Genomic DNA, 16,860 nt, shown 5'->3' with positions numbered 1-16,860 from the left:
GACTAGTGGAGAACAACAGAGTTCACAACTGATCCTAGAACAGGACTGCGCGTGTCCGGGGGGGGGGGGGGGGGGTAAAAGAGTGGTTGTGTTAAAATGCTATGAAGAGATGCCTAGAACCATGAATTCTAGCATCAGTTTTATTAAAGTCAGAAACATATCGCTATATTCTCGTAACAAATATTAGGCATTATGATTATGCCATTTTTGCTACCAATCTGTTATACTGACTGTACAACCTTTTCTGTTTTGAAAAGTATGTAATAAAGTATACTATGTATATGTAATTATAGTATTAGCTTATACCCTAAAAAAGAAAAAGCGTAAAATTGCTTTCACACATTTTGGCACCCTCATTTCATATGTTCATTTCAATATGTTTCTGAAATAAAAAAAAACTTTGCCTCTTTGGCTAAAAAGAAATGAGAGTTTAGTTGTAACTGGCCAGTAACTGGCCAGTAACTGACCAGTAACTGACCAGTAACTGACCAGGGTCTGCTAAGTTTGTTGTTCATTGTTTTGAGCCATCAGAATGTTCACACAGGCCTGACCACAACGTAAGAATAGATGATCCACTCCTCAAACCTTCAAACGTTTTCATCTACAATACCTACTTATATACTTGTTTGTGTTGTACCCGTTTGGTGCTGTCCTTGTTTTTGACGTGATAGGCTAATTAGCCGAATTTCACAGCGTTCAAGCGTTCTTCAAAAGTAATTATCCAAAGCTGTGGAAATGTCCCACTGGTCGATGAGGGGGGAATATGTAACTTTCTTGTCAGAGACACTCATGCTACAAGGTAACATGTATGTCTGGGAAATGGAAAGATTCATTAGACTTAATCAAAATGTGCTTTTTAAATACACACAAAATTAGTCTGTTCAATTTTAATTTCAAGAGTTTTCTTTGAGGTGCTCCTTCTTACTATAATTTTACTTTAGTAGTAGTTTCAAGCATCAGTAAAGTCATTCATTCTTATTCTTATGACCCAGTGTAAACAGTTGGCACCTGTTAATCAGTTTAGGCTTAACTTCACCATGAGTAATAACATCACATTAAATCAAACTGCCTCTTCTTGTCAGTCAGAGCACTCAGACTTCAAATCCTCATCTGTCTGTCTCTCCAGTCAAGCATTAACAGATTGATTGGCAATGCCTGGTTTCCATTAGGACTTCCTGATCCTGCAGAGTGTGCAGATCATTCAATGAACACATTCACCTGTTTTTTTCATGCTCCCATTTCCTCTTGTGGACGTTAGCTTACTGTCATCAAATGCTGTGTCTTGTGACGATGTAACCCAGACAGGCCTGTAGTGTTCTGGTGAACAATTAATATGATTTAAAATAAGGATCTGAAAATAATTTCACATGATTCATATAACCTGCAGGTTTGCCAACGAAATTCCCAAACTGAGTCTGAAAGAGTTCTTTAATACTTAGTATGGAAATAGCATTACCGCAATTTTATCCTCAGCATGATATGGAATCACTAGTCAGCCTGTAAAATATGGACTTGGCATATTGGCAGAAAAATAGAGAAAAATATGAAAAATGACTTTGTCCCAGGATTCTGAAATATTCACTTAAAATACACTCTTAATTTGAACTTATTTATCAAAACCAGTACAGTTGGACGAGTCCTGGCATAGAATATAAAGACAATCTGTAGCAGGAAAGTTGAGTGACAGCTCTGTGGGGGAGGGTAACTACAACATGAGCACACATTGATTAATATTATCTCAGAGCAGTCACGACCGGCACCCAGCAGCTTAATGAAATTTCCAATCAACAGGCTGAATGTAAACATTACTGTGCCCACAAAGTTGAGAAGCTTCACTTGGTGAAACACAATTTAGTTCAATTTGTCTGTTAATGGACTGGGACTGGTTGGTACAATTCCTTGCCAGGGCTTTGGAATCCCAAGTGCTGAGCCCATCTCAGTGTGATTCTGGTACGATTACACGCCCCACGGCTCAGTCCGGGCTGCAGTCCTATTAGCCTGCCTCACGTGAGGTTTATGTTGGACGGTATTTTCTCTGCAAACCCAATAAAAGAAGGTTATTTATCAGGTCAGCTTATGGGATGTGACTGAACGATGTTGTAGGGTTTCTAGTGAAACCAGCTGCTGCTGAAATTGAATTACCTCCAGCCAATAATGTGAAAAGCAAGGGCAGTTTAACAGCTTATTAAGCAATCCTCTTCTCCTCTGTCAAACAGCAGGGCTGCCTCTGGCCTTTGCATTTTTAGCTCTCGATCTAGACCATGACTGCCTATGTGCTCAACCCGCATTTCAGTGTTTCATCACTCAGTAACTTTAAGGTTCCCCTGTTGCTTCTTATGAGAACCTTGAGATTTTTTTAGCAAACAGACATGCTATTATACCCCACAGTGCTACAGCACTATCAAGCTTGTAATATATTGCTGTCTTTCTTCCTTGTGAAAAAACCACAGAAATGTACCCTATCGTGATTCTTTGTAACTGGTTTAAACATGAAATCTACAAGACAGTTAAATGTGTTAATCCCCATAAACAAATATAAAAAAACACCCCAAATGCTTGCAAAAAGGTCTGATGGCGAATATTTTCACATAAAGTTTTTTTTCTTCACCTGTGGTATTAACCACAGTAAAACTACAATATGTTGTGAATTACCAGCATTTCCACAAAACACATACCTGTTGCTACTTTCGGAAAGTTCAGGTAGAAGGGTCAGACTGATGTCAGTCAGGCATGTGTTCAGCGTATGCACAGTTAGCAGAGGGGTGTTAGGGTCAGGCCCATGTAGAAGGAACCACTTTAACTACAGTCCTAACAGCTGGGTGGACGGCAGCGAGAAGCTCAGCTTCTGTTTGTGTGGGCCACCTTCCCCGCTCTCCCGTCCGTGTCGTCCATCACGCCTTCCGCCCTCCCAGCAGCGTTAACGACCCTAACAGCAGCTACACTTCCCCGAGAAATCCAAACACACGTCAGAGGCATGATGAAACAAATACTCTCACAGTACCTGGAGCCAGTGCTTGCTTGGGTGTAGCACAGAAAGAATTGAACAAGGCACATTTACGCTCTGTATGGATTGCTAATGCGAGTCCTGGTTCAACATGCTATACGTTAGAATGGTTCTGCTATTTTTCACTGGTCTCTCGCTTCAGCGCGGCCTGATTAGACATAAATCCACTCCCCAGAAGCTTTCTGCAGTACGCTCCCTTAATTACCCTCGGTGGTATAGCCGTCCTCGGCTGTGTAAAGGGGAAGTGAACTGTGGAGAGAGCTGTCAGCAGGTTCCAGGGACCTCGTGTTGGACCTACAAAACACTTTCCACTTTCTGACCCCAGCTGTCCATCATCCCTGTCCGAGCCCCACCCCCCACTCCAGAACCCCTATAACATGTTGTGATGCCTTCTCCAGAAGTCAAGTTCCTGTAGTTCTTAACAGAGGAATCTGTCCACACGTGAGTCATTCGCTTGCTTAGTTGTGGACAAATGTCCTAAAGAGAGTGGGTATGAAGGCTGAATGTTTGGAGAGATGTTTTTGGCTGCTGAATGCCATTAACATACTGTTGGTTTCTGGAACTGATAAGATCAAACAGGAATGTTAAAATATGTTCACACTTCCATTAAATAATAGCTGTTGCTATGAGAGTTTGGAATGGAAGGGGTAGAATCAATGGTCTAGATCCAGAGTCTGAAACATGCTCAATCGAGCATCATAGTTTGCGTATCTCAGACTTTCTTCTGACACCTGCCATTACATGTAATATGTGGTTTGGCTCACTAAGTGGAAGGCATGTGTTTCTGGCCTTTTTCTGGGTTTGTGCAATCCAAGCTAGAGATTGCTGCAGGGCAAATCTCTGTGGGCCTGGCTACTGATATGAGATGGACACATGCTTTTGAAGTCATCAAATACTCTGATACCTCCGCCTCCCTGGGATTGATGTTCCTAGGGTTAGGCCCGCTTCCTTCATGCGATAGGTTCAGCCTCAGCCATTCCACGGCCCTCGTCTCAGTAAGATGGACAGGGAAGGCTGGTAGAGATGCTCCAACCTTGGGTATCAGGTGGCAGGGGCAAGCAGGTGATTTAGAGCCACCCCTTGTCCACTCCCTGCTAGGCCTGCTTTCAAGTGCTGCTTTGGGGTCAGTGTGCTTGGATAGCTCCAGATGCTGCTGTCAGTCCTGGGTCTGACCTGCAGGATGTGGCCGGTGGACCCAGATCATCCTTGGCCCCTTGTGCTGGTAATTGATTTCAGGGCGAATGCCCCAGTCCACGGCAAACGCCTCACCCCTCCCCGCCGGCTGCTTAGGGGCTAGAGCTCGGCCCGCGGTTTGCTGTCAACGGTAATTCAATTAGAGACGCAGGAGTGTGACTAACTGAGGCCCGTCAACCACTTTTCCATATGTGTGCATTTTTCCCCCCTCGCTGTCTGTCTCCCGGCCAGCCGCTAATCTTCATCGCCGCATACACACGCGGTAATGTCTCCACACACCAGTGTGCTCAAAGTAATCTTGTACTACATAGTGGCTCAGACTGCTGGTGCCTTCAGACACACCTAACATCTAATACCACATATCCAGACATTTTGATTTGTTCATGTTATATATTTATTTTGCTCTAGTTGACCTCACACTTGCTTCTCTGTGCATTCACTCCCCAGAAAGTCTCTCCAGAGTTCAGCAGCAAGGCATTCTGTCACCAACTGAGCAGAAGACGACGCCTTATTAACCTTCTGACCTTGAGCTCCCAGGGCCATAAAACACAGAGGCCTGTGGAGGCCCTGTGCACAGTGGTGTGTTATGACAACCCTGCACATCCTCTCTGCCCATCACTTTGGTCCACATGCATATGAGGGCACTGCAGTAAAACCGCTCGTCTCTCATTTGAAGTTGGGGCGGATAGATAGTTTGTCTGCCCATGTGCTGGGCTGTAATATTACTGTAATAGATAGTGCAGGAGGAGACTGGGGGTAGAGAGCAAATGCCAGTTACGAGAGTGAGAGTTTGGAGCTTCTGTGATGTTTACATGCAAAGATGTTTTGCAATCCAACAGAATTTATTGTGATTGTAGACTAGGAACAAGATTAGGACCAAGCTGCTTAAATACACACACTGCTCAACAAACTTATTTTGCATGTACACTATAATACGAGCCAATATGACATGCATGAGCACCACTTACGTTACCTTGATAACCAGCAGCACTAGTTCACTCGGTGAGATAACAGCGTGGTACCCATGTGTTCAGTGTTCATGCATCATACGCTGTAAAATTCTGCTACATATACAGTATTTTATTAATAGTTTGTGTAAACTCACTGCCATTTATTTGCTCATATACTCTGAATAGTTTGTTATTGTGCACTTTACACTTTACTGATATCCTTCATTCTAACTGATCATTTAAAAATCCTTTCATTCTTCTATTTAATAGTTTATTTGCCCACCTTGTTCAGTTGTATAGTAATTGTACTCAGAATGGCCTCAATGAGAGTTGCCTATTGCCAATATGGCGTGGACGTCTGTGGACATATTCCAATCAAGCTATTAGTCAGATTATTAACCAATTACCAATCTGCATGTTGCCATTGTGATCTTAATGGACTTGGCATCTAGAAACACAAGGACCAGCTGCAGTGGCAAACGCAATGAGAGCAAATCAAAAGCAGCTTTTTAGATAACACATGTGTAAGGAAGTACGCGGGGTCAGCGGGGTCAGCGGCAGATTCACGGCATGTGCAAGTGTATAAAGGAGATCGGGGGAGGCCCTCTGCTGAAGTAACTGGACACGCATGCCCCACTATAGCAAGCAGAGCCAATACGTGCAGCTTCCTGTGTCTTCCTGGTGCCTGGTTCTTTTCCGACAGGCGTCAGACACAGGGAAAATTGAATGTTTCCACGAGTGGGTGGGGGTTAAAGACGCAAGGGTCCGAGTGACACGCGAGAGCGGCTACAGTTTCACGACCCAAGGCAAGGGAGTGAAGGGCTCGGGAGGTGCCCCGTTATCCTGTACGCCCCCCCCCCCCCCCCCCCCCCATCAGCTCCAAGCTGTGAGAAGTGGACGTGCCGATGCTTCGCTTTCAGCTGCCCATCCGCAGGGCCACCACTGAAGAACTGGGCCCCCAGCCTGGGGATGAGCCCCCGACTGCAGCTCGGAAAGCAGATGCCCGCTGTCCTCGCCTCTGCGGCTTTATTAAATCTCTTCTCCCGCCTCCGACAGCCATGCTTCCCTGGAGCTTCGGCGCAGAGGTGAGAATGGGGCTTGGAGAAGCTGCCAGCGGAGGTCTGGAAGAAGAAAGGCTTCCTGCCTGAAGACAGCGCTGGCCGGCCAGGGAAACACTCTTAACTGAGGCACTCGGAGAGAATGTGCCACTGTAATGTGGAAGAACGCACCAGAATACGGTGGGGGCACTTTCTGCTCGACACAGTGGTGTAGAAGGAGACAAAATAGCGGAACATGTCTGTGCAGCCATTTTAGCAGTTCAACAAGTCATACAACACCATCTAGAGCTAGTTCCATCACTTGGACGAAGACTGTTCTGAATCAAGAGCGCTTAGTCGCAAGCATAACAGTTTAAAAGAGCAGACATGCTCAGTGTACACTGAACTGAGGGGATAGTAAGCAACATAATGGTATAACAACAGGTAATAAAATTGTCTACACCAATGTCCGTAATGGAGGATTCTGCCCAGCTGGGCTGTCAGTCAAAGGTTCTTGATTATAATTGGCTGGGATGGGCCTTCCCTGGGAGCCAGAGGTCATGTGTCCGAGCCGTGGTCGGATCCGCCGGCACACGGGCCGCGCTCAGTGCCTGAAATTGGTTGCAGCTGGGTCAGATAGAGCACTCCCTTCATCGCTCTGTAATGACGCCATGGCATGCGAGCGGCCGAGCGCTACTTCCGACCCAGGTGAGACTTTTGACCTTGCATCTGTTTCCCGTTGGCCAGCCGGAGCCGAGGGGAGGCCCGGCCCGGCGGCCGAGGGCCATCAAAGCTGACCGTTTACGGCACAACGGGCTCCCAGTGTGAGCCGTCCCACGGAGGACAAGTTGACCCGCGCTGTCAGAACAGCAGTGAAGCGCGATTTGGCTGAATAAGGAGGTGGACTCAGACAGTGAAGTGAGTCAAACAAAGAGACAGGCACGTTTTTTTATTCAAGGAAAACGGTATTTTTAACATGTCAAAAATTGCCATGGCCAAATGCAATGTGTCTTGACGCATGTTAAACATCAGTAGTCTATAAACACAGCGTAGAATCATATATAAGCAGTTTGGCAGTTAAACTAGTTGACAAATTTTTCTTGAGATGTTCAGTCTCTTCGGTAATAGCGAAAAGCACAGACACAGTAAGGCCAAATACTCCCATAAGGTTAAAAAAAAAGACATAAAACAACTTTTATTTTCCCATATTTCACATTAGACAAGGGTTCTTAGCAGGTGAAAATACTACACAAGCAGCCCTGGGCTAGTGATAAACAATTTTATCACCACCTTAGTGTAGAGGTTGTTATATACACACACACACACACTACAAATTTTAAGAATTCAAAATGGGAGAGCAACACAATAATAAATAAAAATGTAGCTGGTCATTTTAACTAACATTTTAACTTTTTTTAATAAAACAAATCTCAACCATGCAACACCAATATAGCAAGAATATAGTATAGGGATAGCAGATGTATTTGTGTGAACATAAATAATAAATAAAATACATAAATACACGAGCCTGAAGGAATAGAAAAAAATAACAAAACACTTCAATCGTTTTGGAAGCTTTTATACATGCACAAGATGTATTTGTACTGTAACGTGGCCCATTGTCCCAGGTGAGGAGCGCTGCTGTGGTTCCAGCAGGACCTGCGTGGTGGCGTTTGACTGGATCACATCTCCTGCATTTCCTCCTGCCACTTCTACAAGTGGCACCAGCTGCATTCTGAGCAGCAACTTGGACTCCTCAGTGCACAAATGAAAAGATTGTTTCCAGATACTCCAAAATGCGACACTTTGAACCCTTTCCTCCTGGGCTGTGCGTGGTTTCGTTACTTATCTGCATAATGTGCTAATAAGCAATGTGTCGATGGAAACTGTGTCCAGCCTTCCTTAAAATAATACTCTGGACATCAGTGGCCACATCCCAATAGTCAGAACAGCATCACAGTAGTAAAACACGAGTATTTCCTTTTTCATTGCACTTCCCATATACAGATAGACATTCTTATACTCAGCGGTGACATGACCAGAGTAATCCAACCCCTGTAAACGTGGGTTGAGAAGTATGCTCTTGCTCAGCAGCGCCCCCGTGAGGCAGAGTGAAGCATGTGCATGTGGTCAGTTGTGATGCTTGTCATGAGTCTCTTCCTGCATATTTACACTCACTCAGGCGTTTGTGTCACTCTAGATCTGGTCTCGCAGCCTGGCCAGGCGCTGAGAAAGCTCGTCCTGTAAGAAAACACAATTTACAGCAAAATGTTAGTGAGAAATCACCACCACAGTGTCAATCTCAGCTAATCACAAATAAAGCAATATTTGAAATAGTAAAAAGTACACATACATCAAATATGGCATACAACACCTAAAAAAAAAGGATTAATACCAGGTAATAGAAACTACAGAAACTGGTTTAGAAACTATATTTTAGCACCTTTCCCTGCTTTTATATTCTCTGTAGAAATAGATACACACAAATAGAAATCTCTATATGAAACAATAATGTATCATTTTTATCATATTTGAATTAACGTTTCCATAACACACAGAAGAAGCAGGCCTCTTCTAATGTGTCAGAATGGCTGAAAGGGTTCAGTGGGATCAGGGAGCTCCTTCAAGAGAGACGTACGAATGTTCAGCCTTTAGACAAAGTGCACAGTGACCGTAGGGTTGTGTTTTACCTGTTCAGCTGATGCCACGCTGGTGCCAACAGAACCCATCTGTCCCTGGGGCAGCTCCATGTTCAGGTCCAACCTGTGAATGGGGGGAACGCACACACACACACACGTCACACAGGATTAAATACATCCATGTGAGTTACTCTACTGGGAGCACAAATGTAAACTTCCCACAGGCTCCAACTGAAAGAGGAAGAAGATTGTTTGTTTGACAAGCTGGGTTTAGCGAGTGGTGATGGCTCTGTGTGTGTGTGTGTGTGTGTGTGTCAGCTGGCCAGCACCTCTGGCACCTCCTGCTGGAGAATGTGTTTAGTCAGCCATCTGCAAGGGCCTTTCCATGTATTGGAAGGAGAGAAGGATGAGCAGGTGGGTGAGGGGTACAGAGATCAGACTCGGAGATGTGTGATCCCAACAGATGGCTGGTTTGAGCCGTTTAGCTGAAGCGGGAGTTCTCACGCCGCCGCACGCTTCCTTCGGCCCGAGGCTGTTTGTAGCGGGCATTGTGGGTAGTGGCTGTGTACAGAATTTGCGGAGGGAGTGTTGGCTAGCGGAGGCGTCTCACTGCACCGCAGACACAACGTGTTGAGCTAACGTCTGCCGAAGAACCCACAGGAGCCACCGTGGTAGGGGTGGATTCAGCCCCCTGTCGAGCGGACACAGGAGAAGTGGACAGACCTGCTAACCTCCACCACAAAGTCTGTTACTTCACCTCTGGTTTGCCGACACAGGCGTTCAGATTAGATTCTCCATGTTGGTTCTATTAGCTGAGATGCTAAAGTGCTCTCCAGAACTTTCATCAGCTAAACATTCCTCAGGTGTATTTAGGGTAGTGACTAATTTCTTACCGCTTGGCTCAGATGGTCTGATCTATGAAGACTAAAGGGGCTATACAGATCAAAACAGGAACAAATATGTACTGAAACGGTCATATATTGAGTGCAGGCATGAAGCTGCAATATCTTCAGCATCTCTGAATTGATCAATAAAACATGGCTGAGTTACTAAAGAAATGTAATAAAAAAAGCCTTATGATAAACTGTTTGAATGCATATGATGAGAAACATGGTGAGAGACACCAAAAGAAATTTATTTCACCTTCTTGCCTTCTACCATTTTGCATCCTCTAATTTCAAAATTAAACACAGAACAGTCTCTCTCAATCACTGTTTAAACCAATGGATCCACAAACAGGGACTGCCATGTGTGACGTGTTTCTAGAATAACTTTTTTATGGGAGAAGATTCAGAATTTCATCACACTAGCAGAGAGAAATAGATCATAACCTACCCAGCTTCATCCGCCATCTCATGCATCAGAGACTCCACTTCATTCTGTAGCACCAATCGAGAAAGGAAATGCATTACAAAAAATACTATGTACAAGAATTAAGTCAAAAATAGGTCATCGGCATTAAAAGACGTGATGGAGGGGCATGCTGTGTGGGTGGAGGTGGGCGGGTGGAGGCGGGCGGATGAGGTGGGCTGCAGCACCTGGGGTGTAGTCAGCGTGGTGGTGTTCCCCATGGTGTCCTCCATCTGCACCGTCTGCACGTCCAGCGTTTCAAACTGGTGCTCAAACTTGTCCATCAGAGCTGAGATCTGTGCAAGGCGACGCATACACACTCCACAGGTCTGATCACTGCTCATTAATCAGACTGTTTGGTTGTTCCTTGAATCCCAATTTTGGCTTCAGAATGATATTAAAACTATATCTCATGGCCTGGTGGTTAGGGAACTGGTCTTGTGACCGGAGGGTCGTGGGTTCGATTCCCAGACCTGAGGCCATGACTGAGGTGCCCTTGAGCAAGGCACCTAACCCCAACTGCTCCCCGAGCGCCGGGCTAGGGCTGCCCACCGCTCTGGGCACGTGTGATCCACAGCCCCCTAGTAATCACTAGTGTGTGTGTGTGTGTGTTCTAACTGCACAGATGGGTTAAAAGTGGAGGACAAATTTCGATTGCGGTGAAAAATCACAATTGGCAAAAATATGGCACACATTAATATGGCACACATTAGCACAGTACATAAACAAGTTGCCTACCTCGACAGACAGACAGATAACCAGATCATGCATGAAACAGCTTTGCAGTAAATTACGCATATGTACCATGCACAAAATAAGAGAAAGCACCTTGGAAGGATTAAGGTCATATAAAATCTTCCCATTTATTTCAATTGTAACGGCATAGAATCACTGCTGCTGCATGCCTAATCAGTGCAAACCTAATCCATTAAACTAGCCTAGGACAAACAGCTCGGCTACAGCCTACAGATGAAATGAGACAATCTGCCTGAAAATCAGCCTGACCTTTAACAAAATTAACTATTCTTTATTGAACCATTATTGATACAAACAGTGCTTTATAAATGCCAATAAATAGCAATAAAAATACTCAACACTTCTGTTACCTCTTTTGTAACTCAGATTTAACAAATCTGTACAATATTAAACTCCTCCAAAATCAGCAGATCCACATTCTGTTATGAGTGTTTTCCTGTCGCACCCCATCCAACAACGTGACCTTGCACTATTTTCAATGTTTCCTTCTGAAACAACATGCACGTTATTCTAAGGAAGATATGGGTGCACAAACGTACTATAGGTAGTGCAGGTTAACATCAACATTGTCAGACATTTAAGTGTAAACTAAAACATTTCTGGCACATACATGATGCAGCTCAAAAGACTAAACACTGCATTTAAACTCATTTATAATCCAAAGATTTATAATCACCTTTTCCAAGTTCATGCTCTTCAGTGTTGCATCCATAGATTTAACTACACCTGCCATAGATTTGGTGACCTGAAAAACAAACAATATACACTCACCGCCCACTTTATCAGGAACACCTGTCCAACTGCTCATTTATGCAAATGTCGAATCAGCCAATCACATGGCAGCAACTCAATGCATTTAGGCATGTAGACATGGCCAAGACGATCTGTTGCAGTTCAAACAGAGCATCAAAATGGGGAAGAAAGGTGATTTAAGTGACTTTGAACATGGCATGGTTGTTTCTGCCAGGTGTGCTGGTCTGAGTATTTGACAAACTGCTGATCTACTGGGAGTTTCATGTACAACCATCTCTAGTGTTTACAGAGAATGGTCTGAAAAAGAGAAAATATCCAGTGAGCAGCAATTCTGTGTGTGCAAATGCCTTGTTGATGCCAGAGGTCAGAGGAGAATGGCCAGACTGGTTCGAGCTGATAGAACGGCAACACTAACTCAAATAACAAGTCGTTACAACCGAGGCATGCAGAAGAGCATCTCTGAACACACAACACGTGGAACCTTGAGGAGGATGGGCTACAGCAGCAGAAGACCACACCGGGTGACACTCCTGTCAGCTAAGAACAGGAAACTGAGGCTCAACAAAATTGGACAACAGAAGATTGGAAAAACGTTGCCTGGTCTGATGAGTCTCAATTTCTGCTGCGACATTCAGATGTTAGGGTCAGAATTTGGTGTCAACTACATGAAAGCATGGATCCATCCTGCCTTGTATCAACGGTTCAGGCTGGTGGTGGTGGTGCAATGGTGTGGGGTTTATTTTCCTGGTACACTTTGGACCCATTAGTACCAATTGAGCATCATGTCAATGCCACAGCCTACCTGAGTATTGTTGCTGACCATGTCCATCCCTTTATGACCACAGTGTACCCACCTTCTGATGGCTACTTCCAGCAGGGTAACACAATATAAATATTTTATGTTTGTACATGATTTCTGTGCATGTGTGTGCGACTTTTCTCTCTCACACACACACACACACACACACACACACACACACACACACACACACTTGTTTGGGAATAGCAAAGCAGAACATCAGTAGCAAAGAATTTTAAAATATTAAAGGAGATTTTACACTTAAAAAATAATTTCTCATCTTCACAGGTAGATGTCACTCTCAACCAGAGATGTTCATAAGTTCCCCAATGCAAGTCCAAGCATTTTAGGCTGTAGTCCAAGTCAAGTCTCAAGTTAATACCAGGATAAGCTTACGGACAGAAGATGGAAAATAGGTGCATTTTATATATTACCTGTATTGACGGCTAAGTGGTCAGCGTAAACTAAACAAACCTATCCAGGTGTATTTTCAAGTGCCTTATACTTCTTAGATTTAATTGCAAAAACAGACATTTCGGGATGGAAACCAGCCTCGGTGTATGTGGTTACGAGCAGAGTTTAGATGTTCTGTGGCTGCTTCTCACCTTATTTGTGGTAACGGCTGTTTGCACCCGAGCAGCCACTGCATCCACTCGGGCGCTCATCCGCAGGAAGTTGATGGACTGGTGCTTCTGGCGTATTGCGTTTTCAGCATGTATCCGGGCCACCTCCATGTTGCCTTTCTGGATAGCCTGACAAGCAGCACAACGGCAATAAACTATGGTACTGATAAAACACAACAGCAGTAAATGGGCTGATTGGCACCAGCCACTTCCCCATCAAGTGTGTGTGTATATATATATATATATATATATATATATATATATATATATATATATATATATATAGTGTGTGTGTGTGTGTATCTCAATAAATTTGAAAATCATCAAAAAGTGAAACACATATAGATTCCTGACAAACAGAGTGATCTATTTCAAGTGCTTATTTCTGTTAATATTGATGATTATGGCTTACAGCCAGTGAAGACCCATGTAAGATGTGGGGATGCAGGATCTGGTGTTCCTGCATAACAACATGGGGAGCAACAAATGGTGTTTTACCTCATGAAGTTCCCATTGAATTGGGAGAAAACTGACCATGTATTTTGGTCCCTTAGATATGCTGGGGGTATAAAAAAATCTTCTTCCTGCTCTTCATCCTCTTCCTCTACCTCAGCTCTTCTTCTTTGCACCGTGAGGTACCCTGCACCGGTTAGTATTTCTGTTTCCATTAGGTATTATCCTGTGTTATTTTTATTTAGAGTAGTTGTGCTATTGTTTTATATTTTGTTGGATGTTGAATAAATCTGGTTAATTGTGTAGCCACAGTCTTCCTTGGTTATAGCTATACTGGGACAGCATATCAGATAAAGGTAAATTAATCCTAACACCAATTCCCTATAAAGTATCCCATCTGCTGTGCATGTTTATGATAAACCTTTGACAAAGCAGCTATTTTTTATAGCAAGGAACTTTATAAAGTTGGTTAGGTATATTCTATAACATGCACTGAGCTATTTGAGAAGTGAGATCCTTTAGATTCTTACCAACTATAATTTGGAGTCAGATATTTATCACGTTTTTATGTACATTAATGCTTCTTTTGCACCTATTTCTGTCCTTGGTTGTAGGCAAGCATGTATAGAAGTTAAATATCATAACTAAAACCCCAACACCCAAAAGTCATTATCTCAGAAAATCAGAATAATGAACACAAAACACCTGCAAATGCTTCCTAAGCTGTTAAAATGGTCCCTTAGACTGGTTCAGTAGGCTACACAATCATGGGGAAGACTGCTAACTTGACAGATGTTCAGAAGACAGTGACTGACACACTCCTCAAGGAGGATATGCCACAAAAGGTCACTGCTAAAGAAGCTGGCTGTTCAGAGTGATGTATCCAAGCATGTTCATGTAAAGTTGAGTAGAAGAAAAAAGTGTGGTAGAAAAAGGTGCACAAGTAACCGTGATAACTGCAGCCTTGAAAGGATGTCAAGAAAAGGCCATTCAAAAATGTGGTGGAGATTCACAAGGAGTGAAGCGCTGCTGGAGTCAGTGCTTCAACATCCACCACACACAGACGTATCCAGGACGTGGGCTACAACCGTCACATTTGCCCTGTGTCAAGCCACTCGTGACCAAGAAACAACGCCAGAAGTGTCTTACCTGGGCCAAGGAGGAAAAGAACTGGACTGTTGCTCAGTGGTCCAAGGTGGGGTTTTTAGATGAAAGTAAGTTTTGCATTTTATTAGGAAAACAAGATCCCAGAGTGGAGGAAGAGTGGAGAGACACAATCCAAGCTGCTTGAGGTCAAGTGTGACGTTTCCACAGTCAGTGTTGGTTTGAGGAGCCATGTCATCTGCTGGTGTAGGTCCACTGTGTTATATCAAGACCAAAGTCAGCGCAGCCGTCTACCAGGACATTTTAGAGCACTTCATGCTTCCCTCTGCTGACAAGCTTTTGGAGATGGAAATTTTTTTAGCTTGTCCACACTGCCAAAAGTACTGATACCTGGTGGAATAACCACAGTATCACTGTGCTTGATTGGCCAGTAAACTCTCCTGAACTTGTCAAGAGGAAGATGAGACACCAGACCCAACAATGCAGACGAGCTGAAGGTGCAACCTGGGCTTCCATAACACCTCAGCAGTGATACAGGCTGATCACCTCCACGCCACACCGCATTGATGCAGTAATTCATGCACAAGGAACCCTGACCAAGTATTGAGTGCATTTACTTTACATACTTTTCAGTTGGCCAACATTTCAGAATTAAAAATCTTTTTTTTTTGGTCTTGTATAATATTCAAATTTTCTGAGTTAATTAACTTTGTGTTTTCATTAAGCCATAATCATCAACATTAACAGAAATAAACACTTGAAATGGATCAATCAATCAGTCATGAATTAAATTTTGTATTGAATTACTGAAATAAGTTTTAATAGTATTCTAATTTTAGATACACACACACATACATACACCCAATGTTTCATAACTATATAGAGAAATATATATATTTTTAAAGAAAGGCATTCATTTTAAACATTTACACTGTCGAATTACATTAGCTACCTTCTTAACTTTAGACTTTTCAGCTTTTTCTTCTTTATCACACTTCTTTGCATTCCGCTCAAGTTCTTTGGCAGCAAACTTGAGGTTGAAAAGATGTTCTGTAATCTAAACTTAAGGAGAACTAAAAAGTCCAAACGATTTGTCAATGTTTTACAATGAAATTATGACTTGCACATAAATGCTCCACATCAATTAACTTCACGCAACACATGAACTGCAGCAGTTATTATTATTTTATATTTTGATTTATGAACTTCAATCATATTACTTCCCCCCGAGAAAACCATAAACTACATCCACACACCTGTCAACACAATACCTCACACAGCACCTCAACACAATACCTCACAGAGTACCTCACACAATACCTCACAGCACTTCACACAGTACCTCAACACAATACCTCAACACAGCACCTCACATCTTTCATCTGATGTAGAATATTTATCTGATCTTATCAAGTTATCTTGAAGATGACTTATTGACTAGCTAGTTAGCGAACAATTATCTTATCGTTACATAGCTAACCTAACTAATGTAGTTTTCTATTAATAGTTTTCGGAAGGTTTTATAAATGTAAACATGTATTGTGGGAGATGTTGCTAAGCAGCGTCGACCATCCAGCATCAGCTCAGCAGCTTAACTAGAAACAGAGCAAACAAAACAACCATAACCGTCCTGTCTGCGGCTCTACTGAAGGATACTCTCCAAATTTGACATACTCGAGTCTTCAGCAAATATGTCCGATAACAGTTGAAAAATAAGCCTCAAGATTTAAACGGACTGGTTGGTGTTAGCTCGTTAGCTAGCATCTAACTATACTGCTTGGTCGTTATTGTTGTGGTTTTCCATGACAGCCAGGAAGCCACTTCCGGCTACAGTTACGTCAGAGCTGACGCCGCATGTGGCTGTCGCGCGCTCGAGGGCGCGCTCCGGTGACGTCACATGCTAGCCCGTCCTCAAATCAGACATGTTTTAATAGACTCCCCGTTCTGTCGGTTGTGGTACAAATCTAGTGACGTCGTTTTTATTTTTGGAACGAGTAAACTGACCTTTCATTTACCTCCTAACACATCTACCTCCTAACACATTTACTTCCTAACACATCTACCTCCTAACACATCTACCTCCTAACACATTTACCTCCTAACACATTTACCTCCTAACACATTTACCTCCTAACACATTTACTTCCTAACACATCTACCTCCTAACACATTTACCTCCTAACACATCTACCTCCTAA

The 16,860-nt window shown here is 43.3% G+C and overlaps 1 protein-coding gene across 1 annotated transcript; it reads right to left on the bottom strand.

Moving 5' to 3' along the window:
* Nucleotides 1-7,115: 7,115 nt before the first annotated feature.
* Nucleotides 7,116-16,495, bottom strand: LOC143527468 (charged multivesicular body protein 1b). Its single transcript, XM_077022702.1, has 8 exons — nt 16,319-16,495; nt 15,615-15,712; nt 13,088-13,234; nt 11,607-11,675; nt 10,363-10,470; nt 10,160-10,203; nt 8,876-8,948; nt 7,116-8,426 (listed from the first exon to the last, which is right to left on the bottom strand). Exons 1-8 carry the CDS (start codon nt 16,332-16,334, stop codon nt 8,382-8,384), a joined length of 600 nt encoding a protein of 199 aa, XP_076878817.1. The 5' UTR covers nt 16,335-16,495; the 3' UTR covers nt 7,116-8,381.
* Nucleotides 16,496-16,860: the final 365 nt, after the last annotated feature.

The sequence above is a fragment of the Brachyhypopomus gauderio genome, chromosome 11 (assembly GCF_052324685.1).
Source record: "Brachyhypopomus gauderio isolate BG-103 chromosome 11, BGAUD_0.2, whole genome shotgun sequence".
Taxonomy (NCBI): Eukaryota; Metazoa; Chordata; class Actinopteri; order Gymnotiformes; family Hypopomidae; genus Brachyhypopomus; species Brachyhypopomus gauderio.
This window is presented reverse-complemented; position numbering and strand designations above follow the sequence as displayed.